This window comes from Stigmatopora nigra, chromosome 4, assembly GCF_051989575.1.
Source record: "Stigmatopora nigra isolate UIUO_SnigA chromosome 4, RoL_Snig_1.1, whole genome shotgun sequence".
NCBI classification, from domain to species: Eukaryota; Metazoa; Chordata; class Actinopteri; order Syngnathiformes; family Syngnathidae; genus Stigmatopora; species Stigmatopora nigra.
In genome coordinates, this window is record NC_135511.1 from 4,911,178 (window position 1) to 4,929,517 (window position 18,340).

An 18,340-nucleotide genomic window follows, 5' to 3' on the forward strand; every position below is an offset into this window, starting at 1 on the left:
CAATGACCCAATACTGATATATTTTTTATTTTTATAAGCCTAAATAGATTGGCCCTCTAGAAAACAAGAGCATTTAAATTGATTTGACATCAATTGTTGTCAATGGCAAACAATAAGTTTAATACTCGTGTTACGGTGGGGGGCATAACCAGAGTTTTGTTACTAAGTTTGTTTTTATTAGCATTTTATTAATTCTAAATTGTAGTTATTCAACAATATGCATATCAAAACACTGAATAACATAAAAAATATAATTCTATTTTAAATGAACACTAGCATTTTGGTTCACAGAGGCCACACATGTATAGCAAATATTTATATTGTTGCCTACATGATTGACTCGAACTGGAATGACTAATAATTTGGAATAATAGTTAGTGACTAGGCTAATAAAGGGTTAATGTGATTGTATACAGTCAGTTTTAATTTCAGAAAAACTTTTAATGTATGATAAGTCAATTCTAATAGTAAATCTTTGCATTGTGTGCTCCAATGATAAAACAACTAAATTATTTAAATATTTGTGCCCACTGTAGATTTGTACACAAAAATATTTCCCTTCAGCATTGATTCATTGTCAGCCATCGACATCCAATCCATTTGGCCTGTGAAGATTGCCTGGGAATAAACAGACAATCATGATAAACTCATATACTCACATAATTGGATATCTATTATCTAATAGTGAAAGAGTTACTAATAGGTGAAAGATAAGCATTGTTAACACAAATAAAACAATAATAATCATCTCAGTAAAATCATTCAGATACTAAACTATACTGCTATCTTAGTTTAATCATCGTATTTCCATGATGTTTTCATTTTTTTCCCTCTGCACTTCTTGGTGGTCACTGACATCCACAGCAGGTTCCTTCCTCAGGCGGAGAGTACGCAATCTAGTGTTGGGTGGGGCGCGGCGGGGGGGTGGCTGCGATGGACCCGTCTCGCTGGAAAGGTCCAGGAACCGCGGGGCCACTTTTAAACAGCCCTGGAGGGCAGGGTGGCGGTTTGGGGTTGCTGAGACGAGGCAGGACCGTCGTCCACTTCTGCTGTTTCTGTCTGTCACAACGGGGCCCTCGGCTAAATAGCCAAATGGAAGAGAAATGACAGGGCCAATACAGGTTAACAGCCTAGAGCTAACTTTATTTTCTTCTTTTTATAATAAATTGAGGCAAAAACAAGGACAGTAGGTTTTATGATTTCAAGGCAGAAATCACATCACAAAATTATATACTAAATATATTTCTCCTCATGTATTGTTAGACATGTTACTATTTATTATGGAATAATTATAACATGAATAATGTGCAAATATGCCTGTAATTGTATTGTTTATTTATAACTTCAACCAGAACGGTTTGGAAAAAAACAACAACAACAAAAACACGAGAGCTTCTTTGTTTATTTTAGTAAAGTTGTGTGCCGGCACCTTATTTGCACTGTGCTTTATTGAACATGTAATTCATTAACGTTACTCATTTTGCTTGTTTTGATTTGTAAGAGGTTTACATGCAAATGTTATTCGGCTTTGTGTGAGTGTGCATTGCTGTCATAAATAAGTTTAATAAGAAGGGAAGTGGTCCAGTAGTTTTGAATGACATATTTTTGGAATTATTATTATATTTTTTGTCAATCTGTTGCAATTTAACGTTGCTTTCGCGTGACAGAAAAGTTGTTCCTGCTGGAATTGAGTATTTGTTTATTGGACATTAGCAGTATGATTTATTTATATGAAAAATACATCTGACCAGTTTTGGAAAATGTTATCTTTATCTTTAATTCATGCTTAGTTTGTTTCTGCCTAATTTCTCATTCAGTTTAAGGTCTTAGTTATGAGTTCCCAAACTTTTTTAGCGATGAAAAAGACAAAACATTTTTTTTTCAGATGGCGAGATGCATGTGTTTGTGTGGGTGGACGCAAAGAAAATTATACACTGACGGTTGAGCGATGAATGCGTCTGTGTTTTGGCCGGCCCTTCTATTCTAACTGAATTAGTACATGCACATGCTCTCCTTTTGGGATGAGGATAGAATAAGCTTTCATTAGTCTAACAATGGGGGAACTTTACTTTCAAGAGGATTGTCACCTTCTGTAATATGCAGTATATTAGTAGGTTTTTGTAGGTTGTCATAAAAAAAAATATTTATTATGGTGTTAAAACTGTTATTTTATGATATGCTTTTAATGTTTTAAGGAGTACCTTGTGACTTTTAAGATTTTAATTGAATTAGTAGTTCAAAATACGTTTTTTTTTTTCAATTTTACAGTGGTTTCCAGGGCATGATACTACTTTTGGTAATTTATTTAGTTATATATTATTGTATATGATTTATTTTTGTAATTTATCAAAATTGTGCATAATTAATTGTATTTTTTTATGGAAATAATTTAACATAAACAACATCAAAATGATTAAAAACAGTAATACACTTTGGTTAAAGCTCCCAAATTTACTCTGGAGTTGTTTTTAATTTATTTTAAAACTACTTTGCTGCCTTTGACAACAAGAAATGGCATATTCATTTAAACTGTGTGCACTAGCTGTGCATGCTCATGTTTTAGTGCCATTGACGATGTGAGACGTCTGATTCCTTTAAATTCACTCTCCCAGTCAAAAATGATTGGATATTTCTCACCCTCAATGGCGGCCATGTCAGATTTATGTTAATAAAGAATGTTCTCAGACTTTTACTTTAGTCCTAGCGCTGCAAACTTTTATCTTGCATGTTGATACTTGCACTAAAACACCTTAGCTACTTCACATGCTGTTAACCACTTTACTCACCTTTTTTTTTAACTCACTTTATTTCATGACTACTTATTTATGTGTGCCTTTTATGGTGAAACTTGAAATCTCATTGTACATGGTCAATGACAATAAAGGTATTTAATTCAGTTTAATATATGAGGGTTAATTTACATTTTTTTGGGGTACTCTCACAAAATATCCAATTCAAATTAAACTTAAATATTGTTAAATAGTCCTCCTCCATCATTAGCAATTTCTTCTTCCCACAAGACGTTTAAAAGTGTGTCAGAGCAGAATGCTGTGCTTGATCAAAGGTTAATTTTTCTGACAGCGCTTTGCTTGTTTGATGATGAAAATGGAAGGACCTGCGTTCTGCTTTTAGCAGATGTGTTAGCAATACACGTCTTAGTTGGGCTATTGCGGCGTGGAGTGACAAGGTTAGGGACTCAGGGTGTGGCCGGTGCGAGGTCACATGCTGGGTTTCTGGGGGTTTCGTACCAGAGGGTCAAAAACCATCGATGACCTCAACCCCTAGAATGATTGGCACGGAGGGAAAAGACTCTGACGGCACGTCAAGGCTCGAGAGAGAGTCAACAATATAAATGTTCCTTGCCACTTTGTTCAAACATTTTTTTTTGGTCTTTTCCTTTTCATTCCAGCTCTTTGTCATCCTGGTCTGGAACTTTGAACTCTACATGATTCCATTGGCTTTGTTGCTGCCCTTGGCTTGGAACTACATCCTCATCACGTCAGGCAAGGATACAAGGCAAGATGTGGTGAGTGTGGCCTCTGTAAGCTGGCCGATATCCCTCCGCCTTTCTTTCATTCCACTGTAAAAGCCTCTTTGCTGGGCACACAATGAACCGCTAAAACTGTGACGCCATTATTTTATGAGGACACGCCGCTCTTGTCTCTTCCCGCAATATTATCGCATTAAAGTATACTCGTACAAGATTAGATTGACTTAAATCGTACTTCACTATTGTGCAAGTCAGTAGATCCAGTACGGACATTGAGATAACCCAAAATGCAGCGTTTGAATAAAAATGATGTACATGAATACTCATTTAAAACCCCATTCATTAAAATTAAAATGCAACCATAAAATATATGGAAATGTAGTATTATTTTCGGATATGGGGAAAAAATCCCTATGTTAAATTTCACATCTTTGAGACAAAGAAAAGGGAGAAATAATAGGCAGTCACCTTCAACTATGTTATGCCACTTACCTGCTGGTTTATTTTTTTCATTCATTTATTTTTATCTCTTCTACCAATTAAATGATGTCAAAGGAATGTCACAGGAAACAGACATGTTTTAATCATCCTGGGACACATTTCGGGAAGAGAATGCAAGAGTTCGGAGTGAGCGTGCACAATCAAGCGATTCATTTTAATAAGTGTTGAAACCAGCAAACATGCCAGATAGACACTTACTGGTTTTCAAATTTGTGTATTTTTCACTTTAAAATATAATTTTAATCAGAAAGGATTCAAAACTAATTTTACACTTTTTAATGGTGATGAAGAAACTCCCATCGAGGAGATATGAAATATGACACACATTTTTTTTAAATCACACGTTTCAGAACTCATCTCAAGCATAACAAAAAAAAAATCTGAATGTTCTTCTAATCCATTAATCTTGTTTACCTCATTTATTACCTTTTAAATGTGAATGGCTGTTAAATTTTAGAGAACATTTTTGACTGGCCTGTGGATGGCGACATTGCTTGACAAAAAGAAAAAAAAATCTCCCTCATTTACCTGAGGCTGCAGGATGATTTGTTCACTGTATACCTGCTGCTAGCCATATATCCCTTCCTGATGAGAGTCCTCTTCCATGCTCTTCCTAATTAAACCTAGTCAAGAGAGCTTGTACATTCTTGTACGTTTCCACTTACTTCACATATGAGTAAGTGCGTGCCGCACCCACTTGATGCTGGATGGCTTTTCTCTCCCCTCTTTTGAAAGCGACGATTGCGCCTCCAGTGCCACAGCAATTGCTTTGGAAATTAAAACATGTTGATACTGTTGTAGTCAAGCAAGTGCTTCTTTGGACAGAATTTCATGTCTCTCTACTTTAAAATGATTATATATATTTTTAATTCAGGGTTTATGACACACTGGCTGCCATTGAGAGTTATTTACGGGAAGGCCTGGAGAGCATTCATCATTAACAGCCCCTTTATAATGTAAATGATTGGACGTCGTTTGCCGTCAATGGCACTGTAAAATGATTCACTGACAGCCCCTACTTTTTTTTAAGGAAAACTTTATTTTCTGTAATGTGTGCGTCCATGCGGATGGTGAGATTAAACTTACTTTGTTCAGCAAAGTGAGGATTAAATTTGAGAAAATGTTTAGTTCTCACAATGTTTTCAACTGTAAGATAGATTTCTCTTGTTTTTTTGCTGTGCTGAACAATAAATGTCAGATACAATGCTCTGGATATGTGTCATAACGAGAACATGCATATTCTGGAGAAATTGAATGGGAATGATCTCATGATAGTCGATGAACTCTTGATAATTTGGTTCACTCTCTTTTAGGGATTTGTTGGTCACTTCATGTTAAATTTAGGTCACTTCTTGTTGATTTTGAGTCTTCTGTAGTTTTAAGGGTAATTTTGGGCCACTTACAATTGATTGTGGGACACTTAATGGTAATTTGCTGTGGATTTTTGGACATTTTGGGCCATTTTCTGTTGATTTTGTGATATTTTTGGGTCACTTACTGTTGATTTTGTCATATTGCTGGTTCACTGAGGGTTGATTTTGTGATATTTCTGGTTCACCGAGGATTGATTTTGTGATATTTCTGGGTCACTTACTGTTGATTTTGGGAAATTTCTGGGTCACTTACTGTTGATTTTGGGAAATTTCTGGGTCACTTACTGTTGATTGTGGGAAACTTCTGGGTCACTTACTGTTGATTGTGGGAAACTTCTGGGTCACTTACTGTTGATTTTGGGAAATTTCTGGGTCACTTACTGTTGATTTTGGGAAATTTCTGGGTCACTTACTGTTGATTTTTGGAAATTTCTGGGTCACTTACTGTTGATTTTAGGAAATTTCTGGGTCACTTACTGTTGATTTTGGGTCACGTGATGATTATGAGACAATTCAAGATCACTGCGTATTGATTTAGGGGCATTTCTGGGTCACTTGCTATTGATTTTAGGGTATGTTTAAGTCCCCTCCTGTTAATTTGGGGAAATTTCTGGGTTCTTTCTTTGTAACTTCAGGTGTTTTCCCTGATCATTTAGAGGCATTTCCATCCAGGTCATACCCGGTTGTCTTTTTTTGATAAAACAAAAATAATAACCATCAATTGAGATTGTTTTTATGCTCTGCTAATAAATATTATTTTTGTGTGGTGTGTGCAAGAGAATGCCAACAGGAGTGAATTAAGAGCTTTTTGTGGGTGTTCATCACTGACAAAGACAATTGAATGAACAATTGTGCCATTGGAAATGAACTGCCATTTTTTAAAGTCTGTTTTTTGGGGGAAATAGTGAATTTTTCTGCTCAAAAAATCAACCCTGCTTTACGTGAATTTTTGGGTTGAGTATTTTGGAGTTGTAATACTGTGACCCAGGTGTAAAATATCAAAATATATAGTTTGGGTGTTAAAAAAGGGCAATTTATATATGTGGATTGATTTAACTGTGCCCAAAAAAGAAAACAAAAGAAAACAAGGGGAAGACATTTTTGAATTAGTTGAACAAGCAGTTGTGCTCAACCCAGCTCAGATCAACACCCAAAGGTGAAGCTTATGCAGAGGCAATGTGTGCTAAATTCACAAAACGTATACCCATACTTGCTAATCAGCTGAAGGGCCTTGATTCATGTGATGGGTTCAAAGTGAAGAGATAAACAAATACTATGTTGTCTGCATACTCCAGTGGACCACTCAGGGTCACTGTCTGTTGTGTGCTTACACGTTGCCTCGCAAACAGATCTCAAATCAGCACACGTTACCCTCGCCCCAACCTTGACCACTACCTGCTAAGCAGGTGCAGCACCCTCGGAACAGCGATTAATAGAGAATACATACCAAAGAGGTCGTTGACCTCTTCTCTCATCATGTAGCACTCTGACCTTTGAATTCTGACTCCTCAACACCCTTACCTGACTTGCAAGTCTTCCCACAACATGACCTCGGAAACAAACAACTTAACTAAAGAAGAAAAGGACCTGGGATGCCTCTTCAGTAGCTGGGAAATGAAAGAGCTTAGAAATTAAACACATGACCTTTGACTCCTTTTGCATGGTTGGGGCTTCTTATTTCAGATAAATGTGTTGTAACACAGAGTCGCCTCATGGTGTAGAGGTTCACTCGCCTAACTTCGATGCGGGCAGGTGTGTTCTCAATTACCGCTTGTGGCGGGATTATTGGGACTGCTGATGGTTGTTTTTCTATGACTGACTGGCGACCGGTCAAGGGTGTAGTCTGCCCTTTGCCCAAAGACAGCTGGGTTAGGCTCTATCAACACCCTCAACCCTTTCGAGTATGGGCGGTGTAAGATGAATGGATGACTGAAAGTTGCATCTCAATATGCCAGAACTTTTGCTTAAACCAGGGGTGGGAAAACTTTTCGGCTCAGGGACCACATTGACTTTAAAAAATGGACAGATGGGCCGGGTCAGCACAAGATCCGATACATATAAAAAACTGCATTTGTTAACAGTACATGTAAAACATCAAATAAAAAAATACTAAATTATTAACATACTCATCACTCATCATTAAGGTTAAAAGTATAAATTACAAAGTAAAGTAAAAAGGAATGTATTAAGAAATATTATAAAGTAATTTAAAAGGGGCTGTAGAACACAAAAAACAAATAAGAGTGAACGCATGTCTAGCTTAGACAGACAGTACTATGGTCAAAATCCAAACAGCACACTTCTCAGAAGGGCAACTATGATTTTGTATTGGGAATTGGCCTGGATGAATAGGAAGAGAAAAAATATTTGATTCCATACAGTTTTGAAGTTAATTTCCAGGATGGTTACTTTTGCTCAACATAAAACCCTAAACCTAACTTTTATTCTCTCTCTGACAATCTAACAGCCAAATGTTGTTATTGTGTTCAGTACATTTGCTCTCAATATTTTAGACTGTATAACAACCGTTCCAGTAGAGCCCCCTCTTTAGCCGTTCCGTTGGCCTTGCGAAACTCTTAGCAGATGTTATAAAGGTGTTAATTGCTGCACAGATACTCATATAGGGTAAATACCAAATATGCTAATGTCTCTTTCTACAAGATGACGGGCAATTAGGTCTCGTCACACTGGAGGACCTTTTTTTTTTTTAAAATTATGCTATGGACCATTGCTTAAATTCAACCATTGAATCCTCCAATATAATACAGAAGGAATTTTCTAAATGGCCTAAAATTCCCCACATTTTAGTGAAATCTCCAATAATCTGTTTACGTACAACTTAATCTTTTGCCCACGAAATGAGGACTTTCATTGAAAGTCATCTGCTGCCTTTGGCAGCGCTATACGCACAATGCCTTTTTAACTGGTAGGGGCGAATGAATGAATGTTCTAGCGCCGTCAAAGGGAATCATTATGTGTTCAGTTGCATATCAATATATTTTCTAGAAATAAGCCATTAAGTGTGATGTGTTACTCTGATAACTTATTGATTTATTTTTGACTGTTTTGTCTTATAATGGCTAATGCCAATTGCATTTTTATTTCAAAATAATGGCTATCATGGGATGGTCATACACTGTTTAAAAAAAAAACCCTGTTTTTTTAATTGTATAGCTCCTTGATGACAAATTTTACCAAATGCTAAAATATTGCGGATCAGTTATGTTGACAGAATACACAAGTTTGGCAGCCTACTTTTACTAGTTTTAATAAGGCTTTCATTTTTATAGATGCTTATGTCAATGTCAGTGTTCATAAAACGATAACATTTAAATTAGAACGTTCAACATTATTTGCCAAATTATACATTGAGCACAAAAACTCCTCTTTCTCAAAACACCACAGGACTTGACGTTTTAACGTTAGCAACTATCGCATTGGTGTCCAAAGAATCAATATCATATTGTAAGGACATTGTTGATTAAAACATTGATTGTTGGTATTTTGAATATTGCATAATTTAAATAGCAAAACAAATTAAAAGCACACAAGAAATTTTGTTGAACTTTCACATTTTAACGTGTAGCTGTACTTGCACAAGTTTACTATTTACTTATTTGACTGTGAAGCAGTTATGTGACACCACCGTGGTGCTTATTTGGATGGAAGTCAGTAATAATGTACATCTTTGTATCATCCGAGAACAAGACTTCATAGCCATTTTTATCTACTCTATTTTCCCACCGAGCTATCATCTCCGAAAAACCCAGCATCTTTAAACACACTCTGCCTTGACACCTGCCCTCATTAAGGGCCCGGCACAATACAGGTACAGAAAGTAAATATTATAAGAAAGCCGAGAAGATGAAGAGGCGAGATCCTATTAGACCGCGCGAGAGTCACACATCCACTCTCCTGCTTAGAAACAGCAACTCCAAAAAATAAATGAATGTCGAAAACAAGGATTTGGAGTGGGAGGTAGAGATAGGAAAATAAGCACAGAGAGAGACAGGGCAACCGAGGAAGAGAAATGCGGCGGTTGGCAGGCGCTTCTCAGACGTGGCATTTGGTGACAGGTGACAAAATCAAAAGGTCACGTCACTTTTAACTGAGAGCGCCTGTGCCCCGCTGATTTCCCCCGTGCCACCCCGACACCGCGACACTCATCTGGCTGCCTCGCTTTTACTCTGCTAAACTGGCAGGGAGGATGGCAGGCAGAAAGAGAAGAGTTTGAAGCGGGACGGGAGCACGGGGAGCATCGCAATGCCGCCGCAGAATCCTCCAGCCTCCTGTTTTATCATGTCAGTGTGTTACTTTCTCTTCATTTCCATCCATTTTTTGAGTCCCTTCATCATCGTGAACCTTTGTGACTGCTGGTGTTTGTGTTCCTTCTACTTGTTGTTTTGATGATATGTTGTAGAGTTTATTCTTTATTGTTGGGCTTAAAGGTATTTATACAGCATTCTATTCAGCATGTGGTATGCACTGGCTGTAAATTCCGCAGTGGAATTTTTGGAGAAACAACATTTGATACTTTCATTGTCTTTGACAGCAACGGGCATTCAATCAATTTGAAATGGGATGGCATTGATTATCATGTCCCATTGCCACTGACAACAAAAGATGTCCAATTAGTTTGGATTGGGAGAGATAGGTAGCATCAAAGCTACCAATGTATTGTGCATGCATGCCAGCAAATTCCTAACCTACAGAAGGTTGCCTTATACTGGCAACCACCTAATTATAATTCCGCTATTAACTTATCATTAAATACCGGCCGGTAGCCGAGTAGTTAGTGTGCTGGCCTCACATTTCTGGGGTTGAGGGTTCAATCCCAGGTCGGTCCTCACTGCGTGGAGTTTGCATGTTCTCGCAGACTTGCGTTGGTTTTCTCCAGGTACTCTGTTTTTCCCCACCTCCCCAAAACATGCAGGTTAGCTGGTTAAACACTCTAAATTGCCTCCAGGTATGAGTGTGAGTGTGAATGTTTGTCCGTCTCCTTGTGCCCTGCAAATGTTTTTTAGCAGGGTGTTGACATTACTGTATGAATAAAGGAAATACGACTACATCTAATCAAACTGAACTGTTCTGACAATGGGGAGTGGGCTAAAGTATTACTCATTATGTTGTCAGCAATGATAAGAGACCGTGTCAGCAAATAGGCAATACGGAAATATGGCTTACATTGACTTTCTTCTTTGCAATAATAAAGGCAGATCTTCATTAATATGGAGGCCTCCTTCACACCCAGCCCCCCATCTTCCAGTCCCAGTGGTACAGGGGCCTCACCCCAATCAAGCTCCCTGCTGGGCAACCCTGGCTGGGGCACTGCAGATGGAAGCGGCCCCCCCTCCGAGGGCTACGTCTCTGACAGCTTGTGAAGGGCCCACACGGGTCAGCCGAGCCCAGCCGGCAGCCTCTTATCACACTTGCAGCCCTCCCTCGCCCGGCGCAAAATGTGGCGTCGGCATTACGCACACACTGGTAAACGGTGCATAACAAGTAGGGCCTTGAGATCCAGGCAGCGAGTCAGACCAACCTCGGCAGCTGCAGAGGTTAACCTCCCCCCTTCAACGTATCAAAGACGAAAAGCAGAGGAGAGGTGGAGGAAGGGATGGAGGCATTGCAGGAAAAAAAAGCAGGAGAAAGAATATCTTCATGTTCACTGGAATGTCTGCCCAGGCATCAATTCCCCTTGCGGCTGTCATTGGCAAGGTTAGGCTAGCAGATAGTGGAATTCTCCCGTCTAGACTTAGGAGATGAAATGCATTGGTCAGTGTTATTACATCTGGCTTAATTTTCCAATCTGCTCTCTCTCTTTTATAGTCATGTGAGTAAAGACGACTGAATTAGCGTTATACCGAAAAGAGACGCTGGAGGCTCTGTTGCCCATGAATCTGAAACTGTGAATGTAAAGATTGTCGGCTGTGAATCTCTAATTCCATGACAATATGATACAATGGGTGGGGAACCAATTCAGGGTATCACCCGCCTTGTGCCCTTAGTTGGCAGGGATAGGCTCTGGCACCCCCTACGACTTGTGAGGATAAGCGGTACTAAAAATGTGTGACTATATGATAAAATATCGATTCTTCAAGACCCTGTTATGATTGCCAATTAGGGATTGATTCAAAGGAATTAGATGGATTTAATAGGATTATTAATATTATTATCATATTACGTAAATATAATGTTATAACAGTCAGTTACATTTTACCTTAAAGATGCCATGAAATGGTGTCATAAAATGAAAATGACTCCTAATGTAAATTTACATGTAGAAAACACATTTGGCAGTTATTTATTTATTTTTTTGCATTGTGTCAGGGAACACCCACATTTTTTCAGCAATTCTGGTTGTGATGTCATCATCTGATGGAGATTTTCTTTAGTAAGTTTGATCATGACAGCTGAGAACTCTAGACTAATTACCAACTAATATCATAAGTGATCCTTTGTATCCCTTTTTTTTGGACTTGTGCCCAAAATTTGACATGACGGGAAACGAAACACAAGCATGAGAGCAATGACTTTTTTTTCAAGCATCATTACGCTAGGGAAAAGTTCATTCAAAAACAACCCAACCAACATGCACAATGCAATTATAAATCTTTATCCGCACAGTATGCCGATGGCTGCCGAGGCCCAATGGCGCTGGTTAACGCATATCAAGCGCTCTTGGAAATGCTATGAAAAGAATGAAGTTTCTGAAACGTACTCAAGTGCCATCTTGTTTTCAGAGCACAGTGCACTGAGAGTGTAAATGCAGAAGTATTGAAAGACTGGTGGTTATATTTACAGTGTGATTTGGCTTTGATCAATTTGCCATTGATAACGATTGATGTACAATTCATTTTAAACGGATCAAGAACACAACAAAAGAAATAGCTGAATGTTAAGACCAACCGTAGTTATACATGTACATCTACATGTATGCATATGTATATTTATGTGTATGTATTTATATATATTTCAGCAAAACGCGTATTTATTTATATATATTTTTAATTTATTTATTTATATATGTATTTATTAATTTATTTATTACCTATTTATTTGTCTAAAATGTATTCTCCAGTATTCTTAGCCTCTTTCTGCTGTGACAATAACATTTCCCAAATATGGGATAAATAACTTAATCTAATCTAATCTCAATGCCCCCATTTCAGATAGATTGGAAATCAATTGCCGTCAAACGCTCTTATATGTGATCATTCACCTCAGTCTTCCTCAGTCAAATTGTAGAACTGTATGCCTGTTTAAAAGTCTCAATGTCATTCCTCTCGCTTATTTTCTTTGTGTATGCTCCATATTATCACCATGTTTGTATGATTTTATGGGGCACGGTGTAATCTGTGAGAGCCCCCTGCATCATTCCTGTATTATTTGAATAGGTTTGAATATGTTAATCTCCACCTCTGTCTATATTGAATTCACCGGAGCGGCTCTGCGGGCAACATTCGCTCGCCGCGATCTCGTGGCCGACTTTTTCTTTCAGGCTGCCGCTTCCGTAATGATAGTAATTCAAACAACCTGATAATGGCGGGGATAAGCAGACAAATCGTATCGTGTAGCATACAAGTTCTGAACTCAGAGGTAATTTCTATCCCCCCCCTCAGTAAAAGCGGTAGTGTTTAGCCGTGGCAATCTTCAGGGCAGATGACACGATCGGTGGCATTTTATTTATTAATTTTACATCGTCTCGTCGCAGGAAACATGACATCTCTGTGTAACCAGAGGCAATGGAGAAGCGAGAGCAGAAGGAGACAAACGGGTCTATCCTTCTCTCTGTCTCAGTAGGTCATGCTTCTCCAGCTCGCTCATGCTCATTCCCTTTGTTTAAAGTTTGGAGTTTGTGCCAGGCGTTCCCCTCTAAAGCCTCTGTGTGGAGGAATCCATTCTGTTTGTATTTTGGCACGCATGAAAGGATTTGGGTGGAACTGTGATGACTTTATAAACAGTTATAGCTCATTTGTTGGAAGAGCCTGAAGGCTTTCATATTACAATAACTCTTCTACAAATTTTGCCACAGCTGAGAACACGACTCCGCTATTTGGCATTTATGTAATGTAGTAATGATTTTTTTTTTCTGAAGTGGGAATTAACTGCTGCTATACAGTTTCAATAAGAAGTGCGATTCATACACTTCGCCCCGCTGACTGAGAGTTATTGATAGAGCACGTACGCAAGAACACGGCGCACTATTGACTCTACCCGCTGCTGTTCTGAACTCGTCTTTTGTTTGTGTGGGAAGATGAATTTACATAAGAAGCTTATGTCAGCTGCCACATAGTTTGTTCACTTACTTCAATGAAAAACAAAAAGGACAAAAGCTATTGTCGCTTTAAGTCATGATTTTTGGATTTCTCCAAGCATGGATGTGGGGGCGAGGAGGCCAGTCAAAAGGTTTGATGGGTTTCCTCATGCTCAATGCGGCACCACAATGAGGTTTAAGGGGGTGGCAGCTCATGGGGTTGTTGTTTACTAAATTGGGGGCAATTACACAACCTTGGAGTTTTAGATGTGGGATATGAATGATTGGGAGTGAGGATGAACAAGAAATGAAGGGAAACATTATTGATGCACTTATTAGTCTGCCATTTGCTTATTTTTTGCTTTTATTGAGAATAATTGCATTAAAAATGGTGGTATAAAAGTACTCTCTCTACATATTGATATTTCATTCTGTGGCTTGTTTTTTCTTTCTGCTGTGAATTTAAATATGTTTATCAAAAGTAGACTTCCATTTCATTGGCAGGCTTGGCCTTACCACATCATTGTTTTCAAGTGAAAGCTGAGATCCAATTTTGATTCTTTACTATGATAATCAGTCTTGATTTGCCAAGTGCTATGAAGATTAGAGCATATTAAACATTTTTGTGATTAAGAAAAACCTGATGGTACAGTGACTTTGGTGCGGGCAGTCTGGGTCCGAGTCCAACTCAGTGGCAGTGTGTGGTTGTCTGTCTTCCTGTGTACCCTACGACTGACTGGCGACCAGTCTAGGGTGTAGTCTGCCTTCTGCCCGAAGACAGTTGGGTTAGGCGCCAACAAGACCCACAACCCTTTCGAGGATGGCCAGTATGGAAGATGAATGAATGAATGAAAGTCCACATGGATTGGATGTTTATTGGTGTCAACAAGTAACTATCAGTGCTTTTTAACTTTTTTTCTATTTTTAAGCGCTGTTTTTTTAATTAATAAACACATCTGTTAAAATCCCCATAACCGTGATCATTTTAAATATAATGAAATGTAGAAAATAATATTTAATTTTAGGAGACTCATACTGGTACAATAGATTTATATTTATCCTAAAAAATTATAGATTAGTTTTATATTTGAATAATTGTACCCTTTTTGTAAGTGGACCATTTTCTATCACTCTCAAACGCTTTTTTTCTTTCTTTACCTCTCTACGGCTGGAATTGTGCCCTTACCTTGGATGTTGTATAGGATTTAGATCAGAGTGCCTTGAACGCTGTTTCAAAAGAGTCATGTTTTTTCATAGTCACTCTTGACTGTTTCTGCTTATTTTGAACCTTAAACCTGTTGGGTGACCCAAAACCAGCAGTTAAACCCACACTTTCTAACATGTTACAAACAATCAGATGCACCAAAGAGTGTCTACAATTTGAACCATACTTGAAAGTAGAAAAAAAAATGAGCCTACATAGTGAGGCCACTGATGTCAAAAAATACCAAAGAAAGCTCTGTAGTCTCCTCTTGCTGAATAATTGTGGCTCTTTTGTGCTATTTGATTTCAAATGATGAATGAATGTTAATCCTTTGCACATTGAAATTCTCAACCAGAGCATTTCCACAAGTGTCAACATATTTCAACAATGGAATGTTTCTAAAATTGAGTTTGGATTGACTGCCAGCAAATGAACCAGTATTGGTTCACTTGCTGACATCCTTATCAAGTTTAAATAAATGGGGTGCCTATTGCCGTCAATGGAGGCCAAAAACATTCCAAAACTAATGTACTATGTTTCTCCCTCACAGCAAGCGATGGAGGATCTGATGGAGGACGAGGATGAGGATTTTGACAAAGATGACAGGGTAATTATTTCCTAACAGATATGCACTTGTGTAAACACACACACAAGCACACACATGCAAAAGTACACAATCCGCCTTAGGGTCGGTACAGGTTGCCTTGTCAGGAAACCCAAAACGATGTAAATACTTGTGTCTTCCCTACCTCCTTTGCTTGAGGCAAAATCATGTGTACAAACATTGTACAGCTTTTTCTAACCTTTTTGACAATGCATTTCTCACCTTCTCGTCAAACACGGTCGTGTTTTAGTCAAGTTTGATTTGCCATCCTGCTCTCATTTTTAGCAGAATTACATTACTACCGTCATGCTTCAGCTCTGTTTCCTGAGAACACGGACTCATATAAAGTGCTTAGTTGGCTATTTAAGTTCATTCACTGGCCCTTTATGTTGCAATAAAACAGCATCTGGGCTTGTCCAGACACTATCAGGTAACAACAGGTGGCTGCTTTACTGCCTCTGCTCGTTTACACTGCAGGAACAGCTACTGAAACAAATGCCACTAGATAGATTACAGTACTTGATAATTGGATATTGAAATGCCGTAGCAGCTGTGCTTCCATCTATCGTGTTGTGCTGGAGATACTTTTCAATCTGATGCCACAGTGTGAAAAGAAATTGTAAAATCGTCTAAGCCTGATGTATGATTTCAAGAGTGAACATAGCCTGAAAAATTGAATTGGACCAGATAGCGGATGCCTTAAAAGGAGGGGTGTCAAACTCATTTCATTAAACTAATATAGTCGGAGGGTCATTAGATCTTCCAAATCGAGGTGTCACAATGAATCGCCAACCGTTTTGATGGTTGATTAATAGTTTATTGTCCTAAAGTGGTCTGAATCCCTTTTAAAAGCAAATTTTCTCTTATTAATTCTTTAATTTTTTAAATTAAAGAAAAACAAAAAAGAGAAAAAAAACACACTTTTTCCCCTTTTTTTGTGTGAACATATTTATTTTAAAAGATGATGTTTATCTATATTTATTCATTAATTTTCAAGATCACTTTTCGTGTTTTTTTTTGTTTGTTTCATGTTCAGGGTTACGGGGCAATGGAGCTTATCCTGAATGACTTCGGGTTCACTACACCTTAGAAAGATTGCCAGTCAATTGTTGAGCAAACATAGAGAAAGACAACTATTCATATTCACAATCACGCCACCATTGAGTGGGAATCGATCCCATGCCAGCTGCACCAAAGTCAGTTGAAAGAACCACTACAGCAACTCCTTGAGCAATACAGTAAATATTATTTAAATAAAAAAAAAATCGAGAAAAACAATTCTCTTTTTTCATATTTACATTGCGTTTGTTGGAAATTTGTGTCATTATTTTTTGTAATCCTAATTTTATTTTAATTTAATTTTAAAACACACTTGCTGTCTCCATTTTGACTCAGAGAGGGTTGCTGCTAACCCTCCCAATCAAAATGGGTTGGACGTCCAGCGCCATCCACGGTGCAGAATGAGTAATCACCGCTATTCATCCCAGTCAAAATGAAACACTCCTGTCAATGGCATCCAATGAGTTAACAAGAAAATAATATCTGATTTCTGCAGTTCTCATCAAGGACTATAGAAATATTACTTAATCCCATTTTCTTGAGAAACATAATTTGGAAACACATGATTTCATAGGCCACACAAAATTACCTTGTGAGCCAGTGCCCCTGGGCTTTGAACTTGACACCTATGCCTCAATGGCATGTTGCAGTAATATACATTTGAGTAGGGATTAAAGTGGGAGTTTGTATGGAGTGATTTGCTCATCTAAAGGTTTTCAATATGCTCAAATATTTGGGTTATTTGTAGTTAGCTGCAAAAGGGTTAAAAAAAAATTGCACCCAGGTGCAGATGGTCAAATCATTGTCCCAGCAATAAGCCAGGCAATCAGTCAGCCAGCACGACAGTTGACTGACCAGGATACGTGAGCATTACATCCTTTCCATGCTTGTGAAGTTCCAAGGCTGAAAAGTTAGTGGACACTGATTGAAGAAATGCAGCCAAGCAACCTTCAATCTGTCTTTCTTTATGTATGTGTACCATCACTATATTCCCTACTGGCTCCTTGGGGGGAAAATACAAATACAAGCACATGAAAAGTAAAAGATTATACATTTTCAAATAACTTTCATATTGAAATCAGGTTCAGCAGCGATAGAAGCCTCTCCGGCTCGGCCCAGCAAAATGTGATTTTGGTGCCAAACTGATTATTCCTTAGGCCAAGCTCTCGCGGGGGGCTGTGACGACGGATAGCGAAGCAGCCACAAAGGCTACAATTTACCAACTCTGGCTTCATACATTTTGATCTATTGCTCCCTTCAACTGTTAGCATTTCATTTGAGCTGTAGGGAAGTTTAAAAGGGGGTATTTTCCTATTTCTTCGCCTACATATCTCCCCACACTTGGGCCGTCGAGCGATTGATGAGTCTCTTGCATCTTTTTGCCTTCATCCTGACAAATAGTCCCCTTCTCTGTCTCTACCACCTGGTTAAGTGCTGAACAAATTCAACACCTGACAAATTGGTCCTTAAGATTCAAAAGCAGTCCTTTTTTTTTCTATTGGGTACAGCTTCTGAGTGTTTGACGGCCTTAAGAAAACATGTCAAGGAGGTCCCATTTTACAGTGAAGCAGAGAAAAAAGTGAAAGGAAGGAATAGACAAACGTGCCAAAGTTTCATTTTAATTGAACTCAGCACATGTTGCAAATATGCACAATTCATCCCAGATGTTTACTCCAGTCATATGCGCCACAAGGCAGCTATTAGATGGATAACCTTTGCTCCAAAGGCTAAATGGGGTATTACGTGGCCAAAAACTGGAGCACCTGTTTTTGATTGTGTACAAGACCCCTTCCAGCCCGTGTTTTTTTTTTTCTTGATTTGACTCTCCGAATAAATTTGACTAACTTGCAAGCAA

The 18,340-nt window shown here is 38.3% G+C and overlaps 1 protein-coding gene across 11 annotated transcripts in view; it reads left to right on the forward strand.

The window, feature by feature from the left end:
• The window catches only part of LOC144195011 (multiple C2 and transmembrane domain-containing protein 1-like), a 100,738-nt gene that overhangs the window by 58,324 nt on the left and 24,074 nt on the right, over positions 1 to 18,340 (forward strand). For 10 of the 11 annotated variants that reach the window (XM_077714328.1, XM_077714320.1, XM_077714323.1 and 7 more), the window contains 2 exons: positions 3,410 to 3,526; positions 15,373 to 15,429. In XM_077714328.1, coding sequence (XP_077570454.1) covers positions 3,410 to 3,526; positions 15,373 to 15,429 — 174 coding nt within the window. Of the gene's footprint in view, positions 1 to 3,409; positions 3,527 to 4,865; positions 5,040 to 15,372; positions 15,430 to 18,340 lie in introns of those variants that run through there. The other variant, XM_077714327.1, reaches the window with a different exon arrangement.